This window comes from Oratosquilla oratoria, chromosome 2, assembly GCF_046742065.1.
Source record: "Oratosquilla oratoria isolate Oo_2021 chromosome 2, ASM4674206v1, whole genome shotgun sequence".
Lineage (NCBI taxonomy): Eukaryota > Metazoa > Arthropoda > Malacostraca > Stomatopoda > Squillidae > Oratosquilla > Oratosquilla oratoria.
In genome coordinates, this window is record NC_134778.1 from 37,240,209 (window position 1) to 37,255,828 (window position 15,620).

A 15,620-nucleotide genomic window follows, 5' to 3' on the forward strand; every position below is an offset into this window, starting at 1 on the left:
CTACTTTCAATCACCTTGCCTTTTCATAACAAAAAGTATATGATGATAATGATAATAATAATGACAATAATAATAATAATAATAATATTAATAATGATAATAATAGCAATAATAATATTAATTATAATAATAATGCTCATCAGTTTTGAGTTAGCAATACAAAGAGAGGTATGCACATATTGTAATGCATCATAATCATTGTACATCAGGCATCTCATGTGTGAGATGTGAAGCATCATCAAATCATTGTGCAACTGGCAACCCAATGTTTGAGCATGAATATACAGGTTGTACCAAAATGGTTAATATAGGTATTATGTGAGCTCTTTTCCAGATAGAATTTTATTGTGCAGCCACAAGTGGTTAAGATATCAGTTTAGGCTATCATACCTCTGGGAGTTTCTCAATTTCTTTCTTGCCTCTTCTATACCTTTGTTTGGAAGGGAGGTGTGGTATCTGTGTAGGATTTGATTTTTATATTACTTTTATCATTTTTTCTATTTTCATGAGCTTTGTGTTGGAAATTGGGAACTAGTTTTGGAGAAGTGTTTGTTTACCTTTGGCTACCTCCCTTATAAGGGGGAAAAAGCCTTTAGTATATGTATGTATGTATGTTTGTTTACCTAGTTGTATCTTACTGGAAGGGGAGTTATGCTCATGGTGTCCCATTTTTGTACCTCTCCATATCTAGTTTGCTCTTAAATTCTTGTATTCTTTTTGCATACACTGTTGTTTCATTGTACTGCTGTTGTAGTAATGGTATTTTCTCTTGGGTTGCTCATCTGTTCTTTATCTTTGTTTTACTGCATGATCTTTACTACCGTATATACTCGTCTATAGGTCGAAATGTTAAGGAATTTTTTTTAGGCCAAAACCTAGGGGTCGACCTATACACAAGAAATAATCTTGTTAGGTTGAAATCCAGACATGACAAGAAAGGCTAGGAAGAACTCTTACCTTTTCTTTAGGTTCAGAAATCAAAATATTTACCTACTAAATACTACCAGTAAACAATGGGTACATAAAATACACGGTACGTACTAAAACATGTAAAATTCCTTCTAGATACGGTAACCCCATACTGTGGTTTTACCTGTTTGTTAAATTTCTTAACACAGGCGAGCTTATTATATCATGTATACTATTACAGTACCCATAATTGTTTAAAAAAATAATGAAATGCTGTGATATTCTCATTTTTTTTTTTTTTTTTTTTTTTTTTTATAGTTTAGTTTCGACCATGGGCGCAATATAGCAATAGAAAATTAATCATTAATTTTATAAATTAAAATGTATCAACGTAATATGCAATTTTGTGGGCGGAAGTGAAAATGAAAAATACCTTGCCACAAGCATAGGATCGGAATGCCATCTTGTCTGTCAATTGACGGCCTCGGTGCTTCCGACAGTACCTCGCCAGGTACATTTTCTTGAAGGAATGTTATGGAGCGGAGATACATGCATTCCTTCAAGCTGCAAGAACTTTGTATAGCCAGCAAGCTAAGTGGTTGAAAAGCCCGCCAACTTCTCATTTCTTCGTCGTCGGCATGTATCATAACAAATATGACGTACTATTCGTCCGACACGACTTCATTACTTACGAAATGTTTTAGCATCTTTCTTGTTTTTTTATTTCCGATCACAAAATTGCATATTACGTTGATACATTATAATCTACAAAATTAATAATCAATTTTTATTGCTATGTTGCGCCCTTGGTCGAAACTAAAAATTTACCGAAATTTAGCTTTCTACATGGTATATGTTATTGTTACCATTACCAAAACAATGCATGGATCTCACCATCACGAAAACAAACTGTTCAGTATTGCCAACTTGTTACTGTTACAGTGACACATGGTATAATCCTAAATATTTTAACTGAAATCCACCAAAATCGTTTTCCTTGATGTCGTCATCTTCATCACCAAACAGCTCCTCCCACTCACTTCTGTGTCGAGTATCATCATACGAATCAACCTCATCAGCCATAGGAACATCAACATCATCTTTCTCCTCCACATTATCATTAGCCTGATCATCCGCACAGTTGATTACAAGACTAACTCTGAGTGTTGGTTAAATTTTTTTCTAACGAAACACGCCTAGCCAGTTTATTCCGAATACCGTACTTGGTAATCTACCGTACTTGGCAATCTGTTCAAGTTTTTCACTCCGCTGAAATGGCAATTTCAGTGAAACTTATTACATATTAAATTCAGTGAACTTGAAAAAACATAAACCAGAATACATCAGAATTAATGAAGTGAAAAAACCATAATAATCAATTGCTATACCAGGCAAGCCATGCTACTTCAAAGCATTAAGGCAGTGGAATGCTCACAGCACCAAAAACAAAAACAAACCACTCGACCTATACATGAGGTATATGGAAAATTCCAGATTTTTTGGCCAAAAATGGGGGGTCGACCTATACACGAGATCGACCTATAGATGAGTATATACGGTATCTATATACCAAAAGGCTTCTTCCCCGTTACAAGGAGAAGATACATCCACCTTCCACCCATCCCACACCTATTTGTTCCATTATGTTCATTATATAGATTAAAACATTATAGGTGTCAAGATTGACCCTTAACCTGTATGTTGCCAGGCAAATGTTGTATACATTCACCCCTCCAGCATCTGAGCCAAAATTGATTTTTTTTATTGCTTAAATCAACTCAAAATTATGTAAAACCAACAAATCTTGCTTATTTTGATTCACCTTAGCCTAGAACAGGAAAAAATAGGTTAATTTTGTTGAGATATACATGAGAAAGTTTGGTAGAACATCTGTATACTTACTTTCGCTCCTCACATGGGTTGAATGAGGTCGTATTTTTTCAGGGAAGCTTCATTAGAACTTCAGAGAGTGAAGGAATTTGATATCTAAGATGTTTCAAGTTAATGTACAGTTGCCCATAATAGTCTTACACTTATGGAAAACAGGTTTAAAAATAGTTTTTGTGGATTTTTGTTGTTGTAAATATTTATCACTTTGTGGAATTTTTTTTTTTTTTTCATGGAGGATATATGATTGTAGTGTTTCTTATTGTTTTGGTAAATGTTTTAGTAAGCATCCATCACACCATTATTGCCCGGCCACATTTTGTATTACACATTTATTACAAAAGTTGGCAATGCAAAATTGCCAGTTCTATACATCTGAATAAGTACTAAATAGCACCTGCCTAATTGTCGAGGTACAACTTCACCTCCTCATACTTCGTTTTCTACACCAGAATCGCCTAAATTACATCCTAAATGCTGATTTTATACCTCAAGTTACCCCCAAAAAATTGCTGCCAGGGTTGCCAATTTGGTCAAATAAAAAAAAAATAGCTGCTTTTTATAGCCAATGGATAGGGCTACTTGGTCATTACCACAGAGTTGACCCTTGATGTAATGCTTATTTTTGGCAAAAAAAAAAAAATTAATTTACAGCATTTGTATGCTGCTGATGCTCAATCCATAAAACAATTGCAGCATACGACATATGCTGCTGACGCTGTAGGGGTTAACCCCTTCCATACGGTGGCGCATACGTAGGCGGCATGAGGAGCAAGTGGATACGCAAGGCTGCCATATCGGCGTTTTGATTATATTTATTGTAGTTGCCCCTATGTAATGACATACTCTCTAAACTGTCTTCATCACATTTTCTATGGTTATAAAAATTCACGGGTGAAAGAGAGAACGATCGATATAAGCGGTGACTATATTTTATGATGCGATTATCATTACGACACATCTTACGTCTGGCAGCTAATGCTGCCCGCAAGATTTTGGCCCGTACTGAAGAGGTTAAGGGACTCCATTAGTTACTGCCCTCAATCCTGATATCTTTGTCTTTACTACTGTTTTCATATACCAGTCTTTCAGGAAATCTGCCATCTATGCCAACAGATTACCTTTAAGTCCTCCAATATATATATACAAATGACAACTATGGAAATTGGAAAATTTCCATAGTTGTCATTTGTGAGTTACTTTGACAAAGGTTTTCTCCAAGTCAGTACATGCAATCCACCCAGGCCTCCCTCTCTTGTAGTACATCAACCAGTTCTGAAACTAAGCTGATTGTATGCCAAAATATTCATCTCTACAAATTAGTTAACTTGGTTCTCTTTCACAGTTCTCCCATAAAATTTCTCTATCAATCCAGTCAGGAAACGAGTGGTTCCTCTTTACCTTCTCTTTTTGGTCCAGTACCACATTAGTCCTTTTCTGATCCTTTGACACTACCCTTTTCTTTTAATGAATACATTAGTAGGTTATGAATTTTATCTGCCCCTTGTTCCCTACACTCCTAAATATCAAATTTGAAGTCAAGCCCTGGAGTTTTTTTCATGCCTAATCTTTACAAGAGCTTATAGACTTTCTTCACTTCCACTTTTTTATCTTTTAACCCAACATAATTGTTCTCATCCTTCTCTACCAAATATTTTTCTTTTGTAAAAACTGATTGAAAAATTTTCTTCATTATTTCAGCTTGATGCCTCTTCACCAAATACTCCTTCCATTATTAACTCATTATTCCTTGTGTGAAGGGGTTGAAGCTATTCTATTCTTTTGCTACAATCATGATATTCAAAATTTTGTTTTGGCTAAAATTATATGTGTTTCAAAGGTCTTCATATCCTTACATGGACTTTGCCACACCATCATCAGAATACCACCACCCATCCTTGGCTAACATCAAACAATTCTATTCAGTTTTGGGCAAAACTTTAAGTTAAATTTGTTAAAGCAATCCAGATACATTTTCAACTATAACCCAAGGTTACCTTCAGCATCCAAGTGCCGCTCTTCTGCCATATGTTGTGTGTGAAGTTGTTCTTCCATGAATGAGTTGCACTGTTTTTCTGTCAGTCGCTGCAATGTTCTTCGACCAGGACGGGATGAGGCAAGGAATTTTGAGAGCTGCTTGACATGAGCCAATTCATCACAATTCAGATAATCCAGAGACAATTCCCGCAACTGCAAAAAGCAATAAATACAGCCAGGATGACTTAAAACAAATATAACATTGTGGCCAAATCTTATTAAACTATGTGCACAAGACTATGGAAAGCTTGCAGGTCCTGAAGAAGCAGAAGTAGCAGAGATGTAGAAATCCAAATGAGATGATATTATAATAATAAACTTGTTTTACTCAAGGAAGTGTTAATAAGTATTTAGTTATATCCACACTCAGAGAGTGCTATACCAACATGTTTGTAAATGGTGTAAAGATCACGAGAAGAATGAAAAATGAGGACTGTTGGCTGTTGCAAAAAGATCTAGACACTATATTTGCATGGAGCCAAGAATGGAAAATAAATTTCAAAACTAAAAAATGCAAAGTGCTGGAAATAGGCAATAGCTCAAAAAGACCATCTGTGAACTATTCCTTGGGAAGCAAATCCATTACAAAAGCATACATATATGCACACATATACCAAAGGCTTTTTCTACCTTACAAGGGAGGTAGCCAAAAAACAAAGGCATAAAACCCACTCCCACCCATTCCATCCCCACATACTCCACTCTCATTCACCACCCCTCCTCCCCTTTTATCTTGGCTCCTCCTGGATGATGGGTCCCTGCATCTCGCCCACTACCCTGGATCAGAGGCAATGTAGCAAAACACAGCACATCCACAGCAAGGCCATTTCATTTAATCAGCAACACACCCCTCTCCATCCCTTCATCCAGAATAAGAGAAGACAAGGAGAAATCCCTTTGGGCTATGTCAAAATATCATTACAAAATCAAAAGAGGAAAAAGATCAAGGAGTGTTGATGAAATACTGTACAACCTGTAAGCTGACATATCAGAGTGTGGGAGAAACATATAAACTACTGCACAGTATTAAGGTGACTTTACACTATAGAAATTAAAAAATTATGAAAAAACTAATAGTAACCCTAATCCATCCAAGCCTGGAATATGCATCAGTGGTATGGTTCCCACACAGAGTGAAAGATATATGTAAGAGTGAAAGAATACAAAGGACAACAACCCTACTGGTTCCCAACCTGGCAGATACACCATATGGGAAGACTAAAAGCATTGGATCTGCCAATATTTGAAGGATTGAAGAGAAAGAGGTTACTTGATTGCAGTATTCAGATCATCAAAGGGGATAGACAATGACAGAAGAGATCTCTTTGTTAGGGATGGGAGGGCTTTAAGTCATGAAAACAAACTGAGAAAGACAATGTCTAAAGAATATTAAGAAATACAGCTTTCCACACAGGCGTGAAGGCTAGCGAACGGGCTCCAAGCCAGCACTTTTTTGATAAGATCAAGGAAACACCTACGTTGTGCTTACAGAAAAGAAGTTGAGTTTTTCAAGTGACCACTATGGTATAAAAAGTATCCAGTTTGATATAGTGTATTAACATATAAAATGGAGTAAGGAAAAGGAGAAAAAAGGAATAATGAACCAATGAAGAGAGGATTGGACATGAGCAGAGTTGAATCACCACTAGGAGTAATACTGAAGAGAATTTGTTTGAACAATACCCCAAAGTCAACTTAAAGGTGGGAGAACAATGTTTTTTTCAGGGTTTCAAAGAGAAAGAAGACTATTAGGTAAAGGTTTAGATGTAGAAAGAGAAACTAGGTATAGCAATGTACCGGTACTAAAGAATCGAAACATTAATGACTTGGAGGAACTAATAGATTTAAGAATTCATTATAGAGCAATACAAAGAGAAATTACCAATCTACAAAAAAGCTAATGAAGAAATGAACCTAAAAAGTGAATTAAGTATGATCAGAAATGATAATGAAAGGAAAATGATAACAAACAAAAATGAGGAACTGAAAAAAAGAGGTCAAAGAACAAATACAAGCAGTGACTGAAAAAGTGGGAGAATCAATTAAGGAGATGGATCTCCTAGAAATAAAAAATCAGTGGAAACAAGAACAAGAAAATCAGAAAATAACATTTAAAGAAATAGTACAACAGCAGGTAGAGGAAAATGCTAAAGAAACAGTAATTAAAGTAAAGAAAACTGGGTAAGAAACACAGTGGATAAAAAAAAGTGCATTGTAGTTTATGGTATTAAAGAAAAACATAATGTATACAAATACCAACAAGAAAATGAAGTGAAAATGCAAAGGAAATTCTGAAAGAGGTTCGAGAAAAGGGACAAGAATTGGACAAAGATATTGTGGAGGTGCATAAAATGGAACACTCAAGGCCACTAGAAATCAAACTAAGGATCAAATGATAGCTGAAGAGGTACTATCAGAATCACCAAAGCTAGCAAGTCATGAAAATTAGAAAAATGTATGGATAAAAAAGGAAATGAGTGATGAGGAAATAGAGAAAGAAAAGGCACTTAGAAATGAAGCAAATTTAAAAAAAAAAAAAACAAGAGAAGAACAGAGACTGAAAAAAAAAAAGTTTTCTTTAGGAGAGTACTGGACCTGAGGCTGAGAAAATAATAATAAAAAAAAAAAAAAAAAAAAAAAAAAAAAAAAAAAAAAAAATAGAATGGAGAAACAGGGTGAAGGAGTCATATTTTTGACTAAGAGAGGTTTAAATGTGACAAAGATAACAGAAGGAAAAAATAATGTGGAATTGATTATGATTAGAGTTGAAAACATATATGAAAAATAGAAAATTTATAGTAATATATGTGACCCCAAAAAACACAGGCTTGGACTGATAGTGATCATTCCAAAATACTGGAAGACACAAAGAATGCATTAATTGAATTATTGAAAGGAGGAAACATAGTAATTATGGGTGACTTTAACTCAAAGGAAATATGTTGGGAAGAAATCACAGTAAAAAAGGTGGAGAGGAACTTTGGGGAAATATTCTACTGGATATGACCAGTGAATACACATTGACTCAATGGGTGAAGAAAAACACCATATATAGAAACAATGAAGAACTGTTGAGACTAGATCTAATATTCACATCAGAGCCTGAAATTGTGGATAGAATGGAATACATAACAACAATTGGGAAGAGTGACCAGATACTAATATTGTTCAAACTAAAAGAACAAATCAATGTGAGAAGAAATGAGAAACATAGAAAAGGAAGACTATTGTACAACAAAACGGATTTTGAAAAACTTAGAAAAAAAAATCAAAATGCTAACTGGGAAAAAATTTTAAATGATAAAACAAAGATGGAAGAGAAATGGAACACATTAAAAGAAAAATACAAGGAGGGAACAGATAAATACATACCAAACAAGAAACAAAACATTTTGTACATATAATGTTGGTATAACAAAAAGTGTAGAAGCTATAGAAGAGACAAAGACTGGAAAAAATGAAGAAAAAAAAAGACCAAATGGCATATATACATCAAACTAAGAGATGAATATGTAAAAATATGTATACATATACCAAGGCTTTTTCCCCCTTCCAAGGGAGGTAGCCAAAAAGGGAAAGGCATAAAAACACTCCCACCCATTTCATCCCTAAATACACTCCACACCCCTCCCACCCTTCCTCTCATCTGAGCACCTCCTGGATGACGGGTCATCCCTGCACCCTGCCCACCGCCCTGGGTCAGAAGCAGTGTCGCAAGACACAGTACATCCACAGCAAGGCCGCTTCATTTAATCGGCGACCCCCCCTCTCCGTCCCCCTGTGCATATAAGGAGAGGACGGGGAGAAATCCCTTCGGGCTGCGTCAAAATTTACTCACACATACTACCCCACCCCCCACCCCCCCGCCCATTCCTCCTCATGCAGTCACAACATCATCCATATACAACCATTCTCCACTCACCTCTGTCTTCTGTCCTCTCCCTTCCTTCCTCAACAGACATTCCCCTCTTCCCCAAAGCCCCCTTCACCCCATCCATCCACCTCATCCTAGGACGTCCCCTCATGTTCACTCCCTCCACATCTGCCTTCCATACCTCTTTTATTAGTCTTTCTTCACTCATTCTTTCCATGTGTCCAAACCATCCTAATATTCTTTCATCAACCCTCTCTCCCAAATCCTTTTTCACCCCTGTTCTCCTCCTCACCTCCTCATTTCTCACTCTATCTAGCCTAGTAACCCCCACCATACTTCTCAGACACCTCATCTCAAACACATTCAAACTCCTTCTCTCTTCTTCTCTTATGTTCCACGTTTCTGCCCCATACAGTGCTGTTGGCACAATCACTCCTTCATACAGTCTCCTCTTCGCATCCATTCCCAAATGTCTATTTCTCATTACACTCTTTAAACCACCAAGGCATTTACTCGCTTCTCTCAATCTACATTCTACCTTCACCTTCACTCCACCTTTTCCTGCTACACTTGCACCCAGGTATCTAAAACTATCCACTTCCTCCAGTCGCTCTCCCTTAATGTTCACTTCCAGTCTACTGCCACTTTCACCCCTTGTACATCTCATCACCTTACTTTTACCCACATTTATCTTTAGCTTTCTTCTATCACATACTCTCCCAAACTCTGCCACCAGCTTCCTCAATCCCTCCTCTGACCCTGCCACAAGCGCAGTGTCGTCCGCAAACAACAGCTGGCTCACCTCCCACTTTTCTCCATTTTCTTTAACCATCTCCAATCCCTGACTCACTACCCTAGCATTCACCTCTCGCACCACCCCATCCATGTATAAGTTGAACAGCCAGGGCGACATAACGCATCCTTGACGAAGTCCCACCTTTACTTCAAACCACTCACTCTCTCCATTTCCAATCCTAACACATGCTCTACTACTCACATAAAAACTCTTGACAGCTCCCAAAAGCTTTCCTCCTATCCCATAAATCTGCATAACCTCCCACAGTGCCTTTCTGTCTACCCTATCATAAGCCTTTTCCAGATCCATAAAAGCCCAAAAAACATCCTTCCCCTTTCCTATAGCTTTCTCACATATCTGTCTTACCACAAAGATCTGATCTACACAACCTCTACCCGTCCTAAATCCACACTGTTCCTCACCAATTACTCCTTCTGTTCCTCTCCTAATCCTCTCAATTAAGATTCTCCCATAAGCCTTCCCTACTACACTCAACAGGCTAATCCCTCTGAAATTACTACATTCACACTTGTCCCCTTTTCCCTTGTAAAGAGGAACTATACAGGCACTACTCCAGTCCTCCGGTACTCTACCCTCTCTCCAGCAAACATTAAATATGTAGGGAAGAAAAAAGAAACTATGAAAAAGACATAATATAGAAATGCAAGGACCAACTTAAATTATTCTACAGGTATGTAAATGACAAACTAAAAAGCAAACACAAAATAGTGAAACTGCGTGAAGGAAATAAAGAATACATAGATGTAGAAATGGCTGAAATTATGATCAAACACTTTAAATCTGTATTCGCAACTGAAAGTTCACAAAACTGGGAGGAAGGACAGAGAGAAAGATCCCCCCCAATGAAAGAAATAACAGTGACACAGAAAGAAATAAGGGACCAAATAAAAAACCCTGATGTCAGAAAGTCACACAGGCCAAATGGAATTGCTAATTGGACATTGAAAGAATGTATAGATGAATTAACAGACAAAGTACACAAGATAATTGATTTCTCACTCAAAGAAGGAAAAGTACCACAAGATGGAAAAATGCAAATATTATACCAATATACAAAGGAAATCCAACCAACTATAGACCAGTCTCCCTTACAAATACAATAGCTAAAATATGCAAAAAAGTTATCAAAAGTAAATGGATTACACATTTGGAGAAGAACAAAACACTAAATCCAAAACAATTTGGATTTAGACGCGGCAGATCATGAGCCACAAACTTGATATGGTTTTACTCGAGGTTAATAGAAATAATTCAAGAAAGGGACGGATGGGGAGATTGTGCCTTCTTAGATTTACAAAAGGTATTTGACAAAGTACCATGCAAAAAGCTACCAAGAAAAATTGAAACAATAGGTGGAGTACAAAGAAAGTTATTGGAATGGATGAAAGATTTCTTGAATGGGAGAAAAATGAGGGTGGTACTTAGAGACGAAAACTCGAATTGGGAAGAAATGAAAAGTGGAGTCCCACAAGGCTCTGTATTGGCTACGATAATGTTTGCCATATATATAAATGACATGGATGAAGGTGTGGAATGTTATATGAACTTCTTTGCAGATGATGCGACATTACTAAACAGAGTAAGTACAGAGGAAGATTGTAAATCACTACAAGAAGACCTGGACAAATTCTGGATATGGAGTCAGAAGTGTGAAGTGAATTTCAACATCAAGAAATGTAGTATAATGGAATTTGGAAGAAACAAAAATATTGGGACAATATAAAATTGGTACAAAGGAAGTCAAAAAAGTCAACTCGGAAAGGGACCTAGGGGTAGCTATCACCAATGACATGGTACCAGACAAACATATCAACAAAATAGTTGGAGAAACTTTCAATTTATTACAATCAATGAAAGTGGCCTTTGACTACATGGATGAAGAAATGGTAACTAAAATATTAGTTACATTGATAAGACCAAAACTGGAATACACTGCGACACTATGGACACCTAGTAGGGTACGCATACCAATGGAGACGCACTTGCCCTATGCAGACACAATTACACAAAAAAACTTCTACCTGTCAATGGTGAATAGATAGGAGCATAATTATAGGCTCAAAAAATCACTTAACTATCCCCTCATAATGTGATTTTTTGAGCCTATAATTATGCTCCTATCTATTCACCATTGGCAGGTAAAATTTTTGTGTGTCAAATCCGTCTGCATAGGGCAAGTGCGTCTCCATTGGTACACAGACCCTACTAGAAAGAACACAAAAAAATTATAAAGAATTCAAAAAGCAATGACAAAGATGGCACCAACACTCTCCAAATTGACATATGAACAAAGATTGGTCAAACTTGAACTACCAACCCTGGAACAAAGAAGAGAAAGAGGAGATCTACTAACCATCTACAGAATTATGAAAGGGATGAAAGTCCTTGATAGAGATGATTTACTAAAGTGGGATAGGAGAAAAACAAGGACACAAAAACAAACTTAAAAAGGATAGTTACAGAAGAGATCTAAAAAAGAATAGCTTCCCATACAGAGTGATAGATATCTGGAACAAACTGAATGAGGAAACAGTGAGAGCAAAAACTATGCAAGAATTTAAGATCAAACTGGATGCTGAAAGATACAAAAGCAGGTCACTACAAGTATAGCTCTCTTTCTGTAAAATACAACTAGGTAAATATACGGTCGAAACACGGACTGAAGTGGATATCTAAAGCAAGCCCTGAAACACAGAACTTTTTCAATAAATTCGATCGAGGAAACACCTATCTTTGTTTATGCAATAGGGGGCTATTTTTATCAAGTGACCTCACTTCTCACCTTCTCACCATTCGCCTGGTAGGTCTATGTAGACCTGTCTGTCTGCATTAGCCCCCTCCAGTCAGCACAGTCATCATACCATCTCTCTTATAGTACTTGTTGCTGGGGAAATCCTCTATTCCTAAGCGCTTCATTGATGTTGTCTCACCATCTTTTCCTTAGTCTTCCTGGTGGTCGTCTACCTACCACTGGGATGCCAGTTCAGCCATTGCTTTGGTGTTCTATCATCTTCCATTCTCATGACATTTCCATACCATCATGGCTGTGCTCTTTCCACAAAAACTAAGGTGCTGTCGATGTATAGTTCCTTCCAGATGTCTTTGTTTCTCATTCTATCTCTTCTAGTAACACCCTTGATGAAATGCAATACTCTCATTTCTGCAGTTTGAATTTTACTTCTAGTTTTAGTTGTGAGAGTCCAAGACTCACACCCATAAGTCAGTATAGGTCTCAAGATGATTTTGTACATTATTATCTTTACCTTTCATGGTACATGCCAGTCTTTAAGTAGGGGATAGAGAAAGTTAACATTTTTGCTGTACAACCACTCCTTGTTTAACGACAACAATTGGGACCAGCGTCGCCGTCGTTAACCGAATTGGTCGCTAGGCAAAAGTGTATACATATTCGTACATGTACTGTATGTACAATGTCCAGCAATACATGTATATTTATTTTTGTGTATTTTCCCTCTTTTATACAGTACATTAAAGCTTTATTTACTGTTTTGATAGTTCAGAAAGCCCTCAAATAACGCGGTGGTTAGGTTCCTGAAATTACCATGTATGATCAAATCCACGTATGCTTACATTCCATATTAAATACCGGGGTATTTTTCTAGTTTCGACCATGGGCGCAATATAGCAATAGAAAATTGATTATTAATTTTGTAAATTAAAATGTATCAACATAATATGCAATTTTGTGGGCAGAAATGAAAATAAAAAATATCTTGCTACAAGCAAATATGCTAATGAACGAAGTTGGTAGCATAGGATCGGGACACCATCATGTCGTCTGTCAATTGACGACCTCGGTACTTCCGACAGTACCTCGCCAGGTATATTTTCTTGAAGGAATGTTATGGAGCAGAGATACATGCATTCCTTCAAGCTGCAAGAACCCCATAAGCTGAGAGAGGGGTTGAAAAGCCCACCAACATCTCTCACAACGACGACAACGAGGATGAGCCAGATGACATTTAATTTGCAGGTAATGATTTATCAAACACAGGTTAGGTTAGTTTAGTTCAGGTTAGACGAATTTATCATCCTTTCATTTCTTCGACGTCAGCATCTATCATAACAAACATGGCGTACCATTCGTCCGACACGATTTTGTTACTTACGAAATCTGTTTTAGCACCTTTTTTTGTTTTTTTATTTCCGCTCACAAAATTGAATATTACATTGATACATTATAATTTACAAAATTAATAATTCATTTTCTATTGCTATATTGCACCCATGGTCGAAACTAAAAATGTACCAATACCGGTATATACTGTACCCTAGGTAATTTTTGCAGCTTGCATGATGGTAATGTAGACCTAAGCTTCAACACTTTACCTCACAGCTAATATCCACTGTACAAGTTCATTTATAACATCATACAAATTTGCCTCAGCCAACTTATCGTACACGACGTCGTAACTTCGGGAGATTTACGTTAAACGAATATTGGTCTGTCATAAAGCCCGTCGTTACTCCGCGTTGTCGTCAACCAAGTAGGTTGTTAAACGAGGAGTGGTTGTAGTTGGCAATACAATCTTCTATGGTCTTCTCATTTCTAATGGTCTTCTCATTTCTAACTTCTTCAAATGCAACCCCCAGATACTTTACTTCAGTTACTTGCTTCAGTTTCACATCTTCTATTTGTATGTCAATATCTTCCTGTTCTCTCCCAGCTAGCATTAACTCTGTTTTCCCCCAGGTTTATTTTTTGGCCATGTTATTTTAATGCATTATTCCAGAGGTTAATCATGTTTGCAAACTGCTGCAAATCTTCTTCCACCAATCCTACATCATCAGCATAGATAAAAGTGTATGCCGTTCCCCTGTCTCCACTTCTTTGCTCCACTACTTGATCCATCAACAGTATTAATAGAAGTGGTGATATTATGCTACCCTGCCTCACACCAGATGTTACATTAAACCACTTTTCTTCCTTTGCAACTGGTCTTACTAATGTTTCGTTGCTGACATACAAGCTTTTAAGTGCTCTTTCCAGCTTTGGGGGAATCTGATATTCAACTTTCCTCATCACCCTCCATAACATCTGCCTGGGTACTCTATCAAATGTTTTTTCTAGATCTAATAAAGCCACATACTTCTTGATGTCCCATTCCCAGGATTTTTCCATGATAATTTTTAGGGCAAACACTAAATCCGTCATCCCGTGTCCTGGTTGAAATCCGTGCTGGGCTTCATGTGATACATCTTCCACTATGCTTCATAATTTCTTCTCAAGAATTCTCACAATTTTTCCTATATGTGAAAGCAGTGCTACACCTCTGAAGTCTGAGCAATTCGTTCTGTCACCTGTTTTGAAGATAGGGTGTATCACAGCTTTACTCCACTCTTGTGGTATTTCTCCAGCATTCCATGCTACACTGATTAGTCTAGTGAGTATATTAATTGCTGCCATCCCCCCAAACTTAAATATCTTGCAAGGTATACCATCATATCCAGTAGCTTTGTTGTTATGCATTTTCCATTGAGCATCTTTAAATTTACATACATACATACATACATTACATATACCAAGGCTTTTTCCCCCTTACAACGGAGGTAGCCAAAAAGGAAAAGGCATAAAATCATTCCCACCCATTCCATCCCTGAATACACTCCACACCCCTCCACCCTCCCTCTTATCTTAGCACCTCCTGGATGACGGGTCATCCCTGCACCTTGTCCACTGCCCTGGGTCAGAAGCAGTGTCGCAAGACATAGCACATCCACAGCAAGGCCGCTTCATTAAATTGGAAACCCCCCTTCTCCGTCCCCCCATGCATAAAAGGAGAAGACGGGGAGAAATCCCTTCGGGATGCGTCAAATTTTGCTCACACATACTACCTCACCCCCCATCCCCCCCACCCATTCCACCTCATGCATCACAACATCATCCATATACAACCATTCTCCACTCACCCCTGTCTTCTGTCCTCTCCCGTCCTTCCTCAACAGACACTCCTCTCTTCCCCAAAGCCCCCTTCACCCCATCCATCCACCTTATCCTAGGACGGGACTTCATGTTCACTCCCTCCACATCTGCCCTCCATACCTCTTTTACTAGTCTTTCTTCACTCATTCTTT

At 37.5% G+C, this 15,620-nt stretch overlaps 1 protein-coding gene across 6 annotated transcripts in view; it reads right to left on the reverse strand.

Moving 5' to 3' along the window:
• Positions 1-15,620, reverse strand: part of LOC143038369 (thioredoxin domain-containing protein 11-like) — a 222,998-nt gene that overhangs the window by 104,309 nt on the left and 103,069 nt on the right. For all 6 annotated transcript variants that reach the window (XM_076207418.1, XM_076207429.1, XM_076207448.1 and 3 more), the window contains exon 7: positions 4,794-4,986. In XM_076207418.1, the coding sequence (XP_076063533.1) occupies positions 4,794-4,986 (193 nt within the window). The remainder of the gene's footprint in view (positions 1-4,793; positions 4,987-15,620) is intronic.